Source organism: Tamandua tetradactyla, chromosome 8 (assembly GCF_023851605.1).
Source record: "Tamandua tetradactyla isolate mTamTet1 chromosome 8, mTamTet1.pri, whole genome shotgun sequence".
Lineage (NCBI taxonomy): Eukaryota > Metazoa > Chordata > Mammalia > Pilosa > Myrmecophagidae > Tamandua > Tamandua tetradactyla.
Window position 1 is genome coordinate 95929851 of NC_135334.1, and position 17747 is coordinate 95947597.

General features: G+C 41.6%; 2 protein-coding genes and 1 pseudogene across 7 annotated transcripts in view; 2 read left to right on the forward strand and 1 right to left on the reverse strand.

The window, feature by feature from the left end:
- The window catches only part of HTATIP2 (HIV-1 Tat interactive protein 2), a 31531-nt gene extending 19451 nt beyond the window's left edge, over window positions 1–12080 (forward strand). For all 5 annotated transcript variants that reach the window (XM_077114219.1, XM_077114221.1, XM_077114218.1 and 2 more), the window contains exons 4-6: window positions 4979–5116; window positions 10973–11034; window positions 11359–12080. In XM_077114219.1, the coding sequence (XP_076970334.1) occupies window positions 4979–5116; window positions 10973–11034; window positions 11359–11587 (429 nt within the window). In that variant the 3' untranslated portion in view covers window positions 11588–12080. The remainder of the gene's footprint in view (window positions 1–4978; window positions 5117–10972; window positions 11035–11358) is intronic.
- LOC143643940 (POU domain, class 5, transcription factor 1-like) lies at window positions 6195–7443 on the reverse strand (annotated as a pseudogene).
- Window positions 12081–16136: 4056 nt separating the features above from the next.
- Window positions 16137–17747, forward strand: part of PRMT3 (protein arginine methyltransferase 3) — a 174688-nt gene continuing 173077 nt past the window's right edge. The window contains exons 1-2 of one of the 2 annotated variants that reach the window (XM_077114223.1): window positions 16137–16302; window positions 16560–16695. In XM_077114223.1, coding sequence (XP_076970338.1) covers window positions 16275–16302; window positions 16560–16695 — 164 coding nt within the window. In that variant the 5' untranslated portion in view covers window positions 16137–16274. Of the gene's footprint in view, window positions 16303–16559; window positions 16730–17747 lie in introns of both variants that reach the window. The other variant, XM_077114222.1, reaches the window with a different exon arrangement.

Sequence of the window (17747 nt, forward strand, 5' to 3'; positions counted from 1 at the left end):
CCTAGAGACACAGTAATATAATGGATTTACTACTCTTAGAAGAGACGTCTCTTTTCCTGCCATATGGATAAGGAAACTAAATACTGTTTTTCTGAAAATTGTGTTTCTGGGATATGAAGTGGTTTGTCTTAATTTTTTCCCCCTATTGTTTTTTTTTTTTTTTTAATATGAGCAGTTAGAGAACAAGAAAAGGTATTTTAAGAGTTTAAAGATAGCTTATTTCTATGTATAATTGGTATATTCCCTGCCCCAAAGAAAGTCGATGTATGTTGATGTCTCTGAGTCAGTTACCAGATCGATGTTTAGGTTTAATTTTTAAGTCCTTGAAAGCTGTTGACCCCCTTTGCTTTTGAGTTTCATTTGCCAGCTGAAAGGCCATGCATTAGGGTGGGGGAGGTGAAATGCAAAATGTTGTGAGCCTGGAAAAACCGCATATTTATAATCAGCTTGAGGGCTCAGCGGATTTGTGAAATCGCTTTGGATTAATAGCCATTGATTGCTAATAAAACAATATTTAGCTTTGTCCACAGGACAGCAGTGGAGAAAGGTATGGGCACCTTGTCAGCAAGGCCCATTGAGCAGGGATGATGGGCTAAGCGTGGGGGTCTCTGCAGCAGCGTGGGTGCTCGTCGTTCAAGGAGCAGTTGTCAGTTGTTAGTGAGGCCGGTGAAAGGAAGGACGCTAGCGTCTGATGGCTGGGCTGGTATTGATGTGCCTTAGCTGACTAATCAGATTGAAAAAGTCCCATGGTATTTATGTCACTTTAATTTCCATCAAACAGTTGGAGAAGACAGCACTCTATTAAGGAGAGGTTGATCCAGAACTAAAGCCAAATAAATTAGGGTCTCAGTTTAATCAAATTACCCCTTTACTGGCCCTGGATTAAGTGAGAGAGGTAGCGTCAGTCTAGAGACTTACGATTGGCTGAGTTTTTCCCTTTTTTTTAAAGACACTGATGAAAGAAAAAGCATTTTAACAGAGACAACTATAATAATCCTTCAAAGCAATAATGCTAAAAAAAAAATAAGGAATTTATTTCACTTGTCAACTGTGTACTTATATTGTGAATAATGAACCTCTTTATGAAATCAGAGTTCTGGTGAATTGGAGTGAAGGGAAGAAATAGAAATAGATGAAAAACAAATTTAGTGTTTTAGCATTTTTCTGCATAGTTTTGGATTGTTTTTCCAGGTAAACTTTCAGCATATGTAAAATCTCACTTTGAAGAATGGCTTTGAGGAAAATCACCCCTGATAGAGATATGCTAAATATTAAAATTGGTTTGTTTCACCCTGATTTTAAAAAGTAACAGTAGGATTTTGAATCATGTATAAGGCAAATTGGTGAGTCAAATGCTTAGGATTTAGTGTCAAAATACTAATCCAGAGGTATGCAACTCAAAAGGAGATGGTGATGATTTATGGGTGAAGAGCTAAGATTATATTATGTGAAGTAAAACAGAAAAAATCACACTTCCCTGCATATAGTGGATATAGTTAAAAATGTACATGTGAGTAATGAGAAGGCAGTACCAGGGAGACTTTTGAGGTCCTGATAATGTTCTGTTTCTTGATCGGGGAGCCAGTTGCAGAGGCATTTTCAGTTTAAGTAAATTCATCAAGCTATTCTGTACTTACATATTAATTTTTCCTTTCTGATTATTGTAATAGAAAGTTAAAAAAAATTTACTCGTGCCTGTTATTTTTAAATTGAATTGTTTTAGTTTCCCATTGCTGCCATAACAAATTACTTCAAACTTAGTGTCTTAAAATAACACAAATTTATTATCTTTTGGTTCTGTAGTTTAGAAGTCCATGGGTTTCACAGGGCTAAAATCAAAGTGTTGGCAGGGCTGAACTCCCTTCGGTAGGCTCTAGGGGAGGATTTGTGTCCCTGTTCTTTTTATCTTCTGGAGGCTACCTGCATTCCTTGGCTCATGGGCCCCTTTCACCATCAGCAATGGGGGAGGGGGGGTTGAGTACTTCTCACATTGCATCACTCTGACCACCTCTTCTGCCTTCCTCTTCTACTTTTAAGGATACTTGTGATTACATTGGGTCCACTTTGATAATCTAGAGTAAGCTCCCTATTTTAAGGTCATCTGACTAGCAGCCTGAATTCTCCTTTGCTATGTAACCCAACTCATTGACAGGTATGGGGATTAGCATGTTGATATCTTTGCATGACCATTTTTCTTCCTACCACAATTACAAATTAGTCATTTTCATCAGCTAGAGGTAGTATGAGATACAAAGCACTACTCCTGCAGTGGAAAGAGCACTGATGAGAGAGTCAGGAATCTATGCTCCCTGTTGGTAGGGAAGTAGAGTGGTGAAGCCCCTCTGGAGGGCAGTGTGGTGGTTCCATAGCTCGGAGTGGGGTTGCCATATGATCCTGCAACCCCATTGCTAGGTATACCTGGAAGAACTGAGTGGGGACATGAATGGACATTTGCACATTGGTGTTTATGGCAGCAGAGTTTGAGATTCTCAATGCATGGAGGTGGCCTAAGGGTACTGATGGAAGGAAGGGTGAACTGTGGTGTATACACGCAATGGACTACTGAGTGGCTGCAAGAAGGAATGAAGTTGTAAGGAATGAATGCAACTAGGTGAATGAACCTTGAGGTCAGTATATTGAATGAAATGTCAGAAACAAAAAGACAAATATTATCATGCCTCACTCATATGGACTCATTTTAAAATACAAACTCAGAGAATTGAAGTCAAGAACATGGGTTATCAAGTTGGGACCTATCATAAAGGGTCCTAGATTTGTAAGCTCTTACAGCAGTCACATCTATTCTGGAGTTGTAACTGTTATTTCTAAATTCTGAGATGCTGCTATTTGTGTATTACCTGGTCGTTCTTTGGAACTTCCAGTATTTGTGTAACACTTAAGACTCAGAGTTAAAGCACTGAAGCTATGAAAGCCAGCATTACCCCATACAGCAACTGTTAAAAAGTTGAAAAAATGATCAGATTTTGACTAGAGAGATGTGAATGAAGCTGATCTGGATAGGACTAAGATACATCAGAATACAGGGTAAAGGATGGAATTGTTCATATTTTAGAACTTCAACTTCTGCGTGAGACCAAAGGAAGAGATGTTTATTTGGTGCAAAATTTATATTTTTTCGTAGTGCATTATCTAATTTAACTTGTATGGTCAGTTTATCCGAACACCATAATTAATTACATGAAATCTAGAATTGGGCATGAGATCCTATTGGTTTGTACAGGTTAATGTGATGCCATGATATATCCCAGAGTAATTTGTGCAGTGACCAATAGTATTGCGATCTACTCAGTTTTCTTTTACACCTTATCCCCCATTATTTATTTATTTTTGTCCTTATTTTTTTTACTCATCTGTCCATACCCTGGATGGGTGCATCAGCCACAAGGATCTCACAATCAAATAAAGATGATGGCTGATGCTCCCTTTATCCAGGGAGAAAGGGTATGGACAGATGAGAAAATAATATGGACAAAAAATAAATAAAAAAAAAATAGGTAGATTGAAATACTAGTGGTCAATGAGAGGGAAGGGTAAGGGATATGGGGCTGTATGGGTTTATTCCTTTGGTCTTTTTATTTATTTTTCTGTGATGCAAATGTTTTAAAATTGATCATGGTGATGAATACACAACTGTGTGATGATATTGTAAGCCACTGATTATGTACTTTGGATGGACTGTATGGTGCATAAACATATTGCAATTAGAAAAAAAAAAATATATATATATATATAAAAGGAACCTGTACTCACTCTCAGCTCCCTCACTGACTAGCCAGCAATTCAGCTGGTTCTTATTTTCACATCTACAAAATAAGGGGATTGGTTGTGATATTTCCTAAAGTTTCTTCTAACATTCTATGAAAGATGTACATCTCCATACCAAATAAAACATTTAGGATCAATAACTACCACAGAGCAAATTCTTAATTAAAAAAAAAAAAGTCATTGGTACTGTAATCCAGTCTTGAGGTTTAGAATCTCCATTATAGCATTTCACAATTTAATTGTGGGTATCTATGAATTTTTACTTGAATAGAATTTAGACTTCTCTTCAGTTGTGCAGGATTTGAGGATGCCAGAATTTATGGTGGTTCTAAGAAGCTGTTACTACGTGGAATTCCCTTTTCTGGATAAAGGCACATGTTCTTCAGTTAGATTCTGAAATGAGAGTATATTCTATTGGTTGTATCATCCTCTCCCCTCCCTTCTTATTGCTATTTAGTTCCTTTTTTTCTGATTGCATTTGCCTTTTCTCTTTTATTGCACTTTTAGTCATTCATTTAAGAAATTTTTGAGCATCTTCCATGTGCTGACCATGTGCTGATGCTGAGATGTAAAATAAGAAGAAAGACCGGCCGCTATCCACTCTAGATTGAGTCTACCCTTAGTATGAGGGTCTCCAAACGTTTGTGGTTATGCAGTCTTCAGTAAAAATATGAGGATATACTACTTGCTAATATGTAAGATATTTTATTAAACATATACAGAAATGGGAAATTTAAAAGGTGGAAGTCTAGACTTTCTTCTAAAAGTACCTTGCTTTCAGACCCTACTATGTTAGAGTTGACACAGAAAAGATAAAGAACCAGAGAGGAGGGGTGTATAAAGTTGTAAAGTTGTTAAAAGACAGAGAAACGTGTGAATAAAAACAGTTTCCCAGCCTGATTTTATTGTTCCTTTTGCTCCTGATGGATTTGTTGTGTCTTGGTTTCAGTGTCACTATCCTTTTTTTTTTCTTTGCATTTCCAGACTTGCTGCTAAAGATGGTAAGTCTATCATGAGGATCATACTTGGAGCATTTCCCAGGATCTAAGCTTGGCATTCATGCATCACTTGGATGCATTTCCTTTAGATCCCCATCCTCCCAAGCGTCCTAGCCTGCCACTCAGGCTAAGTAGTAATCTTTAAGATGAACTCGCAGCTTTTTAGAAATAACTCACTTCCTTTTCCCCCTCAGGCAGGATATGTTCGTGTTGACCGAGATTATGTGCTGAAGTCTGCAGAGCTGGCAAAAGCTGGAGGGTGCAAACATTTCAACTTGCTGTCCTCTAAAGGAGCTGATAAGTCAAGCAATTTTTTATACCTGCAAATTAAGGTTTGTGCATGCTTCTTTTATATGCTTCGAACTCTGGCAAACTGGCAATACTAAATAATATAAAATTGCATTAAATGTATTATCTACTTTTTATAGCTATAGGGACTGTTTTTGCAGGGATATTTTTGGGACAAGGGAGTGATTTGAGAGAGAATTTCCAATGTCTTCCCCCCTATTGATTACTCAATAATCAGTGAAAAGAGATGTGGTGGCTTTAACACATGAAATCCTAGCATTGGAAACTTTCAGGCAGTAATTTGTATACCTTTCTCTCAAAGTTTCTGTAATGGCTGAGGAGAAGGAGCTTATATTTATCTGGGCATTTGGGGATATCTCACCTGAAGCAGTCTGCTAGCTACAAGCTCAACCTCCTTAGGTGTCTCTTTTATCTTTAAAAGGGTCGTGTACATTTTCCTATTCTTAGAATATATATATATATATATGTGTGTGTGTATCTTCTTCTTTATTTTAACAACAACAAAAAGGTTTCCATTTACTTACCTTCATGTAAAATTGTTGCTGCAGCAAGATGGGACATGTGTTATCATACTTTTTGTACCTCCAAGCTCCCACAGTTTAAGAAGCATGGCCTTAGAGGTCTTTCAGCCTCTCCAGGGCGTCTTTTACATATGGTTTTCTACCTTCTGCTTGAATACCTCCAGCCCTAGGGAGTTTAATACCTCAAATCCTTTATATGTTTCATCAGATCCAACTGTTAAAAAGTTCTCAAATTAAGGTGAAATTTGTTATATAAATGCTAGTGTTTTTTTGCATCCAATGATTATTTAAGAACAAAATGATGAGTGATGTGGGATTAAAATCAAAAGCATGCCTGCCATGCCGGAGACCTGGGTTCATGCTTCGTTTTCCCGTGTCTGCCTATTAAAAAAAAAAAAAAAATCAAGAGCATCAGTGAATTTCACCTTCCTTCCAACCAGTTTCCCCCAAATTTCCCTGCCCCCACTGTGTTCTCAATTCCTTCCTTAGTGAATTTAGGACTTAATCCTCAAAGCCCTGGTTAACAACCCCATTATCCCATTTCCTCAGCTTCTCCCTTTTCCTCTGTCCCCTCTCCCCCCTACCCCCACACTCCTGAGAAGGTCAGGCACCTCAGTTGAAGGCACGGGAGAGCCCAGACTGGGACAGAGGGGAAGGTTTCACTGTCAGGGAAAGAGACAGAGGAGTACAGAGCAGTGAAGTAAGGGCCCCCATAATCTGGAGTACCGAAATGAGGCCCTGATGCCAGAGGAAAAGACAGTGGTCCCCGTGGAAAAGAGACCTGGCAGCCTCAAATTCCTCCCATTGGGAACAGTCACTGCTTGATCGCTTGCCCTTCTGCCACCAGTTACAGAACCACACTCAGACCCTGTCCTTCTCCAGCCTGAGCTACTGGGCGTTGTGGCTGATCTGCTGCAGCGTGGGTTTGGGCACGGCAGGAACGAATTCTCTAGGTTGGCTCTCAATCGGTTCTCAAGGCTCGTCTGCTTTCTCTTTCTGGCCTGCTGCAGGAAGGTCTCCATTTTGATATCTCCTGAAGATTTTCATAGTTGTCTGCTTCCTCCACCCATTTCTGTAGCAGGGGCCGCAGCTTACACATGTTCTTGAATCTCAGCTGCAGGGCCTCAAAAAGGCAGATGTCGTCTAGCTGTACACCTTCCCGAAGAGAACCCCACATCAGCCTGGGTGTACCCCAGGGTGATCCTCTTCTGCTTCAGGAGCTTGGCAAATTGCTCGAATTTATTCTGTAGAGCTTTGGTGTCCTGGGACTCCTCCGGATTTTGCTTCAGCTTCTCCTTGTCCAGCTTCACAGCACCGGGTTGGCAGGGCAGAGCTCAGGGGCGGCCACCTCAGAGTTGCTCTCAACCCTAGCTCCCGCTTCATCCTCGGGCTGTGGGGTCTCCAGGCAGCCTTGGGGTGCCAGCCCCACTCTACCCTGAGGCCCACAGAATGCTATGCCTCCGCAGAACTCATATGGCAGGGGGCACGGGGGAATCCCCCACACCTTAGCGCCAGGCACAGCACCTGGCCCAACTCCTGACCCACTGGGAAGGCCTTGGAAGCCCAGTTAGGACCAAGAGTCAACCCAGCCCAGCTCAGACTCTCCTGGCCTTTCGCCTCCACTGCCTAGCAGGGGCAAGAACGTGAAATTCCATGCTAGTTGTTTTAATTCTGCCTTTTAAAACAACAAAAGCAAGTCTATTCCTTCTATTACTTCTTTTAAAAGTAACTCAGGGATTATGGTTGCATTAATTGCATTTTTCCAGGTTTATTACCTTTAAGTCCTTGCTCCATTCTTTATTGGTGCTTTTCTCTAGCCTTCTTAGCATCCTGCTCACTTTGCTAAGGGTGAACTTCACAGTGGTGTTATGCTAGGATTGCAGTGAAACTACTCCTTTTCATGCTACTTCTCCTTTTCTAAAAACTGAAACCTGAGATTATTACTATTTTATTTATAGTAATCTGAGCTGGTTGCTAAAATAGTAACCATCTTTATCATTTTATTTGTCCATGATCAGCTGTTCATAATGAAAATCCTAGATCTTTTTCACAATTGGGCTTTATCTTCCCTATCCAAAACTAGTATTTTGAACCAAAAGAAGATTAGTATGCCACCAGTGAGGCTGGAGGTATTTATTCCTCTCTTAAGTTTCTTTTGAAGACCTGCCTCCTGGTGGTTTCTGTATTAAGTTTTGGGACTACAAAGATGAATGAGATGAAGTCCCATTTTTGAGGGGATAATTAGACCTATAAATAAATAGCCATAATTCGCAATGGTATGTGCTCTAAAAGTACTATATTTGAAGTGCAAAAGGAACACAGATAAAGGAAAAATCCTACAAGAATATGTCATGGGATGGACAAAAGACATTTAAGGTAGAAGAAACAGCTTGCACAATGGCATATGACCTTCAGTGTATATTTTAGATATGAGTGTCAAATGGCTGTGTACAGGAAATAAGGCTGGGAAAGTATTCATTGAGAACCTACTATACATAGCTAACATTGAATTGAGAATACTGAAGGGCATATATGAGAGATGATCCATGTGTACGCTTGTTAGGTGACATTATTGCTTTACATTGCCAGTTGAGAACGGAAGTGTTTCTATTTCATTGTTAGAGTTTAGAACAATCCTCATAAGAAGATGATAAAACTTTAAACCTTTGGGGAAAGAAAAAATTATATTTCCTTAAGGATAAAGGTACTTATGCCTCTACCTCTGGATGGTTTATTTTGTTCTACTGACATATATGTGTGTATATATATATATCTGTCAAAGCTGCACTGTCTTAGTTAACCTACTTCTATTCTAAGTCTTAAAACTGGGTAGGCTGCAATACTAGCGGTCAATAAGAGGGAGGGGTAAGGGATAGGGATACATGGGGTTTTTCTTTTTTCTTTTTATTTATTTTACTAGAGTAATGCAAATGTTCTACAAAAGATCAGGGTGATGAATACACAATTATGTCCTATTATTGTGAACCACTGATTGTATACTTTAGATGGATTGTATGGCATGTGAAGCTATCTCAACAAAATTACATTAAAAAAAGGATAAAGGCTAATATTCTTTGGGTTATGATGATGAAATCAGCTTACACAATAATAGCTAACATCTTTATAAAGCCTTCTTAGGCATTGTTCTGAGGCTTTTATGTACATTTATGTGGAAACTGAAGTATAGTGATATTAAGATGACTAGCTAATAAAATGGCAGAGCTGAGATTTGAACCCAGGTAGCCTAATAAGAGTCTGTGCTGCTCGCCAGTATATATATATAGCCCTGTTGTTAATATCTGCAGAAGAACCTAGCACAGTGGCTGGTCCAAGATGAGCCCCAGCAAATATTAGTAAATGCCAATAAAACTGAAAGAGAATTCTAAATTCATTGAAGTCGATGTATAATACCTGCAGAATGGGATTATAAATTAAATTACAATTAAAGGGACAGAAATGTCAACCAAATGATCCATCACAGAAGGTTGCTGAATGGTGTAGTTGCTTCTAGATTTTGGAAGAATGATCTTTCTTTAATGATACTAAAACTACTATGTGTAACTTAACTAGTTTTGCTTGTACCGTTAGCCTCCTGTGTGTGAACTTCCCCCCACCCAACCCCAATTTTAGAAACTCCTTTATTCGTTAGGGACATTTATTCTTCTCAATGAAATTTCACACTGCGTTCATTATGGGCCCACTGTTGGGGTTACTTTTGTGAGCTTTCTGCGAGGTGCTATGGGGTGTGGGGCACAGAGCACTGGACTGGCCTCACTGTCTCTGTTCTCAATTTCTTTCAACTTCAATTTCCTCTTATATTAAATGGGAGAAAGATACCACTTCCCAGAGTATATGATATTTTATTATTGGGGGTGGTCCTTGCCCTATAGGAGTTGAAATGCTTGTGTTGGGGTTCCCAACAGCACCCCCAGGTTCAGCGATTTTCTAGAAGGATTCACAGGATCCAACATAAAGTCATATTCACGGCTATGATTTATCACAGCAAAAGCATATAAAGCAAATTCAGCAAAGGGAAAATGTGCATGGGGCAAGATCCAGAGAAAACTGGGCATAAGCTTCCAGAATTCTTTCCCTGTGGACTCACACAGGACTCCCTGAATTCCTTCAGCAATGAATTGAGACAGTACATGGGAAGTGTTGTCTACCAGGGAAGCCTGCCTGCACCTGGGAGTCCAGGATTTTTATGGGGGTCAGTAGGCATGCTCTGACCCCCATAACTGTACATACTAAAACTGCAGACTCCCAGAAGGAAAGTGTTCAGTACAATCCATGTTGTTTGTACAAGCAGTTTAGGCACATTGAGCTACTCCTGAAATCTAAGTTCCCAAATGCCAGCCAAGGGCCAACCTTGCAAGCTGGCCTTCCTAAGGATTGCAGTCTCAGGCCTGCCTGCTATGTTAATTTTTTTCTGTATACTGCTTACAGAGACAAGACACATCTTTGTAAAAAGCCAAGAAACATATGACCACACAAAACTTTTACAAGAATGTGCAGAGCAGCACTATTTATAATAGCCAAGAAGTGGAACAATCCAAATGTCCATCAACTGATGAACAGGTTAAGCAAATGTGGTATATCCATAAAATGGAATATTATTTAACCCTACAAAGGAATGAAGTACTGGTACATGCTACAACTTGGGTGAACCTTGAAAATATTATATAGAGAAAGAAACTGGTCACAAAAGCCCATACATTATGTGATTCCATTTATATGAAATCCATTTTTATGAAATATTTGGAATAGAGAAATCCATAGACACAGGAAGTGGATCTGTGGTTGGCTAGGGATGGTGGGGTGGGGGAGGGTAATAGTGGAGGTGGGGAGTGCCTGCTCATTGGTTCAGGATTTCTTTTGGGGGTGATGAAAATCTTCTAAACTTAGATTTTGGTGATGGTTGCATAACTATGAATATATTAAAAACCATTGATATTAAAAAGATGTTTAAAAAAGTGGTTATGATTGTATGAAATGGCAGGTCAAGAGCCAAATGAATGTATAAGCAGGCTGAGAAGGAGCAGAAGCACATACAGAATGCCACCACTAATTCTGTTTACAGCTGTATCTGTAAACATCTGTAAAAGGAGAGGACTCAACTGACTATGCAGCCACTCATTCATTCAATAGGTATTTTTTAAATTACTTACCATGTTTCAAGGTTAAATGATCTCTTACTTAACTTCCTGGCTTGTTTGAAATTTAAAATCTAGATAAGAATATTTAAGAGGATTAAGACCTGCAGAAGTAGATTACCCTTCAAAACCCCAAGTTATTCTCTTAAACTTTGCAGTTAAATTGGTCTAGATTAAATACTGAAAATGTGTTTTTTATTAACAGGGAGAAGTAGAAGCCAAGGTTGAAGAATTAAAATTTGATCGTTTCTCTGTATTTAGGCCTGGGTAAGTATTCATCTGTCCAAGAATATATCACTGTTAGTTATTCCCAGGAAGATAGTTTTCACTTGCAGAAGTTGACAACTAAGATATATGATATGAAAGAAGTTGGCTGGAGGCACACTGCTTCTCTGAAGGACCCACCTCTTGGCTTTGAAAGAAGGGGTGGGCAGCTGGTGGTACTAGCTTAAGAATAGTCTTGAAATTCCTGAGTAGTATTTGCTGTCTTCTTTTTTTAAAATTCTCTTTGTGCACCAAATAAAACCTTATACCTACTGTAGTCTAACAGCAATTTACTATCTCTTTCTCTACTTTTCTTTTTCTCTTCAGAGTCTTATTATGTGATAGGCAAGAATCTCGCCCAGGTGAGTGGATGATTAGGCAGTTCTTTGGCTGCTTACCAGAATCTTGGGCCAGTGGATACTCTATCCCGGTGGCGACCGTGGTTAGAGCAATGCTGAACAACATGGTGAGACCAAGCACCAGGAAGGTGGAACTGCTGGAAAACAAGGCTCTCTACACCCTGGGGAAAACCAGGGATGGCTCTCTCAAGCCATAAGCACAGTGGAGAAGTGCTTTTCATTGTAAACCTCAACACCTATCACCAGATTAGTAATTTCAGGTCTAAGGAAAGTCAGCCTGCTTTAACTTTGTTGTTTTCAACCATCCAAGTCCAATCGAGAAATTACTATGTTCTGCATCAGTGGTTCAGAGCCTGATCACTCAGGGAGCTTTTGAAAAATAGAGATTAATAGGCCCTACCCTCAAACCTGTATAAGAATTTTTGGGGTGTGGGCAACAGGAATGAAGTTTTTTTTTTTTCTTCTTCTTCTTGTCTGTTTGTTTTAATGGTTCCTCTGGTGGTTCTGATACTTCCATCTTTGGAAACACTTGTCTGCAGAGTTACAGCAGCAGTGTAAACCTTATGTATCTTAGCGATCCATGCACATGAGTTCTGTTCTAAGTTACCCAGTGCTAACTGAAATTGTGTAATACTGTGCCTTTACTAATTCTTTAGACTATATATAATAAAAACAGACTTTTACAATTGAGATTCTGTAATTCATGAGGAGAATTAAAGGGAGGAATACAAATAAATGGGCAAGTCTGGGGTACCTCTCTTAGATCGCTATTAAATGCTCAAATCTGAATGGCCAAATGGGATGATTTAATGGTAGCTAATATTTATCAAGTGCTTGCTAAGTGCTAGCCATTATATATGTTATCTGTTCTGTAGCCCTCCAAATAATCCTTATAAGGGGGTATGGTCATTATCTCCATATCTTAGATGGGGAAACTGAAGCTCATTGTGGTTAAATGCCTTGTCTAAAAACTCAAAGCTGAAGACTTCAAGCTAGAAGTGGGAGAGTCAGGATTCTAACCCAGCTTTGCCTGACCCCACAGTTTGTTTTTTTAACCACTCTTCAAGAACATCCTGTATCTGTACATTTTCGGGGAGTTCCAGTTAATTGTGGATGATACAATTGAAATATCTGAGTTTCTCCATCAGCCTAGGTTCTTTATCATGACTAACCACAAAATGTTTTTTTATAGCTAATGAAATTCTGTGACATCAGACTTTAAAGGGCTCAAGGTGCTGCCCTTTAAAACCATAGATACGGAAAGGAATATTCAAAGGGTCAAAGCCAAGAACAGTGTTCACTCCCATCATAGAACAAAGGATAGTGGCGAAACTTGTTTTCACTTCTGTGGTAGGGGAAGCAAAGTTATTTGAGTGATTCAGTTTTTACAAGGCTTACTTATTACTTACCTCAAGTACATTTAGAGCATCATTGGACGCTAAAGGATAAAAGCTACACTCTTTAATATGGGACCATGTCTGTCTTAGTTTCCAAGGGTTGCTGTAACAAAATGCAATAACCTGGGTGGCATAAACAGAAATTTATTCTTACAGATCTAGATGGTAGAAGTCTGAAATCAAGGTCTCAGCAGGGTCATGCACCATCTAGAACCTACAGAAGAGAATCTTTTCTTGCCTTTTCTAGCTTCTGGTTGCTGGCAATCTTAAGCATTCCTTGGCTTATAAATGCATTACTCCAATCCCTCCTTCCTCCATCTGCACATGGTCTTCTTCCTGGTGTTCTATGCCCAAATTTTCTTTTCTTGTAAGGATGACAATCATTTTGGATCAGTGCTCATCCTAATCCAGTTTGGCCTCTTCTTGATTTACTCACATCTTCAAAGACCCTATTTACAAATAAGGAAACATTCACAGAACCTGGGATTAGGACTTGAACATATCTTTTTGGGGGACACAGTTAGACATAAAATACCCACTCCCAATATGTCATGTAAAAAAGAGGCAAATAGGAAAGTGGCTTATTTTAGGGCAGGGTAGGATTTTGGACTGTAGGATTTTAGGAAGGAGATGGACCAGATTCCTCCTGCTACATGGGGTGTGCTTGGGGCTGGACTCTGAGGAGCCTAAGTGTGCTTTGGTGGTAACAAATGTGGCCTCCAAGTAGTGAGGCAGCCCTCTGGGGGAAGCCCATGGGATACGCTGAGCCTATAGGTTCTAGGAGCAACTAAACCCTATGACCAGTTTTAAGTTATTTTCTCTATATTATTTGTTTATTCACAAACCTTAAAGCAGGTCTTGTTCAACCTAATATTCTGGTCTCAATAGTGAAGTGGAATGATGAGGAAGTGTTCACCCGTGACGGAAAGGGAAAAGCAGCCCCCTCCTGAGTATGGAGTTGTGGTGAGAAGTGAAATACAGAGGACAAGATTCTGGCTCAGTCACCCCTCTAGACTGTGTGTTACCTCTTTTACTGTCAACACTGGGTGCTTCCCAAGTTTGGGGGCTGCTAAGGGATCCAGCAGGTTTTCCTCCAGATGTTATGCAGAAAGGGAGAAGGTGGGCCTCACTGGAGAGAGGAAGGATTTACACTGGAAAAGCGAAAGAAAAAGCTGGGTGGACCCTCGTAACGAAAGAACTGAATTTATTAATTCATTCAGCAAATGCTTACTGAGTATTTCCTTTGTGCCACTGGGCACATAGGCAGTGAATAGACAGTGACAGTATTCAATGAAAAGTAAGTCTAACTAAAAAGAGTCAACATGTATTCTAGCAAAACAATGTCCTAGGATGTAAGGAGTTTCAAAACTTGTATTTGATGGGTTTTGTCCTCTAGGAGTTTACAGTTAAGGAAGAGGAGTACACAGTATAGTTTAGCAGTAATACAAAGCACTTTATTAATCATATTTACTGAGAAGCTACCCTGGGCCAGTCTTTGTATTATGTGCAAAGAAATGAAAGTAAGGAGACCTGGCCCTATCCTTATGGGGTAAATGGAGTAGTAGGTAAGACCCCCCCAAAAAAGAAAGAAAGAAAAAAGGAAACAAAAAGATGTTAACAAAGAAATTAATACACTGCTGCTGGAATAAAAAGTGAACCTACTTTAGAAAAGGCTGCCTGAGGAAGGCATTTCTGGATGATACTAACAGGGGTGCCTACTATTTATACACATTTGGCAAAGTCCTCCAACGAAGTGAGAAAATGAGGAGCACCAACTAAGTGTTGAGGGTGGAGCCAGGTGAAGGGTTGAGTAGAGCTAGGCAGGATTATGCAGGGCTGGGGAGGCCATGGTAGCTAAGTTAAGTGTCGTGTCATGTATGTATGTATGTGTGTGTGCGTGCGTGCGTGTGTGCGTGCGTGCGTGTGTGTGTGTGTGCGTGTGTGTTCCCGTCCGTTCTGGTTCAGCTGTGCTCTCCCTGGAAAATCCCCAAACCCCCTCTCCTGACCTTCAGGAATGGGTAAAACTGCAGGCAAGAGAGATAAGACACATTCCTGGGGTAGAAACCTCCTCCCCTAGCCTTCAGGACCCAGTGAAACTGCAAGGAGGCAAGATATGACATTCCTCCGGTGGGGACCCCCTCCCTTAACAGTTCAACTTTGGGCCATTCTCAATGTAAACCAGCCCATCCTTTACCTTGTCTTTAACATGTCATCCTGTCTATAAAAACTGATGTTAACTTTTTGTTCAGGGCTCAGACTTTCAGAGGCTACTGGACTGAGCCCTATGGCCAGAGAAAATAAAACCTGCTTCCCGAAACTACGAATCCTTAGTCTCCGCCTGTTCTAATTTCACGGAACGTTCCTGGTTTTCTCACTACAAAACTAATGCTGGACTCAGACTAGCTCTTGAAAGGACTGTTGCCCACACAAAGAAAGACTTCTACAGTTTGGATAGATATTAGGTAGGGAAGAAAAGAAGGTGGCAAGAGGCATGGGAACGTTTGGTCCGTTTCCCGTACAACAGCCAGAGTGTTACTGTCTAAACACATCTGGGAGCACCACTTGCTTAAACAGTTTAACTCTTTCCCACTGCTTTAGATAAATAAGGTTAACATTCAAGTCTGAGCACTTTACATGTATTAACTCATTTTATTCTTACCATAGCCCTGAGGTAAGTGGCAGTCATTTATCTCCATTTCGTAGTTAAGGAAATTAAGAACCCAGAGGTCAGGTAACATGCTCAACCTCAAACAAAGTGGCAGAGCTAAGATTCAAACCCAGGCAGGATGGCTCTAAAGTCCACTCACTCTCTTAACCACTGTACTTTAAAGACTGGAATCCTTAAAGCAGCCCGAGCGCTGCCGCCTGACTGGTTTCTACAGAAGAACTGAACTGGCTCGTGCAGTTCTCTGTCCCCACCAGCATCCGGCGGGGACCAGAGCCCCATCTCTTGCCTGCGTTCGGCCTCCTCTGCCACCAGAGGGCGGACGCGAGCAGTTTGCCTTCCCCTAACTGCTCTTCTGCCGAATAAGGGACACACAAGACGCGATGCCGACAGAAAAACGGTCAAGGCACCTCTCCGCCTCAGAGCTCGGGATCGCAGCCTGCGACCTTTCGCCAAGACCTGCGGGTCGAGAGGAGCCAAAAGTCACGTCCAAGGGGAACGTGACACTCCCTAAAGCGCTGACTCAGCGCCTACTGCGTCAACACTGCGGCAGGAGGAGGCGGTGCCCAAGGTCTCGCCCCGCCCACCAGGCCACGTGATCAACACGAAGCCCTCCAGGCCGGAAGCGCTCCCCAGCCATCGCGCGCGCTCTCGCGTTTCTAGGCGAGCGCGGCGTTCCCCAAATCTCGGCCCCGTGGTGCGTCAGCGCCCCTTCCTGGGTTTCCCAGTCCGGGCGAGTTCGGCTTCGGCTGCGCGCGCACGGCCTTTCCGGGAGCCCGGTTCCCGCCCCCAGTCGCGCGGGACTCCCAGGGCGCCACAGCCATGTGCTCGTTAGCGTCGGGCACTACCGGTGGGTACTTCTGTCCCCTCAGCTCTTGCCTCACCCGGTCCGAAGAGCCTCGCCGCCTTGGGGCGGGTGAAAGATCCCACCCTCTTGGCCCTCCGAGACGCGGAGCCGGGACTGTGGGGCACCCAGGGAAGTTGGAAGAAGTACTGGGTGGACCGGCCGGCTCGGCGTAGGGGGACCATTCGTCCAGTCACCCTGTTCCCAGTGCTGCCTGTTTGCATTGGTGTCCGAGACCAATCTGATAGTTTTGCATGTTTTAGGCGGCCGGGGCGCTGTGGAGGATGAAGAGGACCTGCCAGAGCTGTCGGACAGCGGCGACGAGGCCGCCTGGGAGGATGAGGAAGATACTGATCTCCCTCACGACAGGCAACAGACCCCCTGCCTGTTCTGTGACAGGTTCGTCCATCTCAGCGCCTGACCCAGCCCTAAGGTGCCCGGGCGACGTTCGCTCAGTGTTGTTTGTCCAGAATAACTTAACTGAAGTCAAGTCAAAGTGACCTGTCCTTGAATTCTCTTAGCAGTGTTTGGGGTGAGGGCTTGAGGAGACAGACCCAGAACATGGAGAGGGAGGAGCCGTGAACTGAAAGCCAGGTGATACTCATTGCCTTAGGCGTGTCACACTTTCACCTGTAAAATGTGAGGCTTGGACTGGATCTGTGGTTCCCAAATGTGATTGTGCACCTGGATCGCCTTAAAAACAGAAACACACACATGCTGCACTCTACTCCTCAGTGATTCTAAATTGAGTGGGGCCCAGGAATCTTCTATTTTTAAAGACACCATTTTAGCTGATTCTAATGAGTAACAAGTTTGAGAGTCACTGAAGATTTGGGGATTATGTTTACCAGCTTTACCATTCTATTCTGCTGCAGATCTTCTTTACAATTCCTCACCCCACATTCCCATTTGAGACTAGTGCCATAAAGTCTCTTAGTTCCCCTTTCTTAGGGGCCCCCCACCTATTGAAGCATAAGAATTGTGAAAGTCGGCAATATCAGTACCTTGCTAAGGTCACAAAGTGTGATTTGTCATATTCTCACATCTATGCCCTTTCCACTATTATGTATCTTAGTGTCAAGAAGTGTTGACTTTGGCTGCTGTCCTAGGCAAATGGACATGAAAGACAGTCCATTGTTTCTTTAATAAGCATTTTTCCAGTGTTCTCCTTAGCTGAGCATGGTTCTGATTGATTTATATTAGTTCGCTTAATTCCTTTGCATAGGTAGTAAGTCTACATATACTCATTTAAAAATAATATTTGTTGAGCGCAAGGGGTTCAGTGCCTTGTGAAAGGCTTCATAAATTCTGCAAATAACCTGTTTGACAGATATTTGTTGGAAATTGCTGCATATGTGGTAGGTACATGGAAGAGGTATGAAGCTGTGTGAGCCTGCCTGTCTTTAGTGTTTTGCAGGTCATGTAATAAAGAGATTTGGTTCTCGCAATGT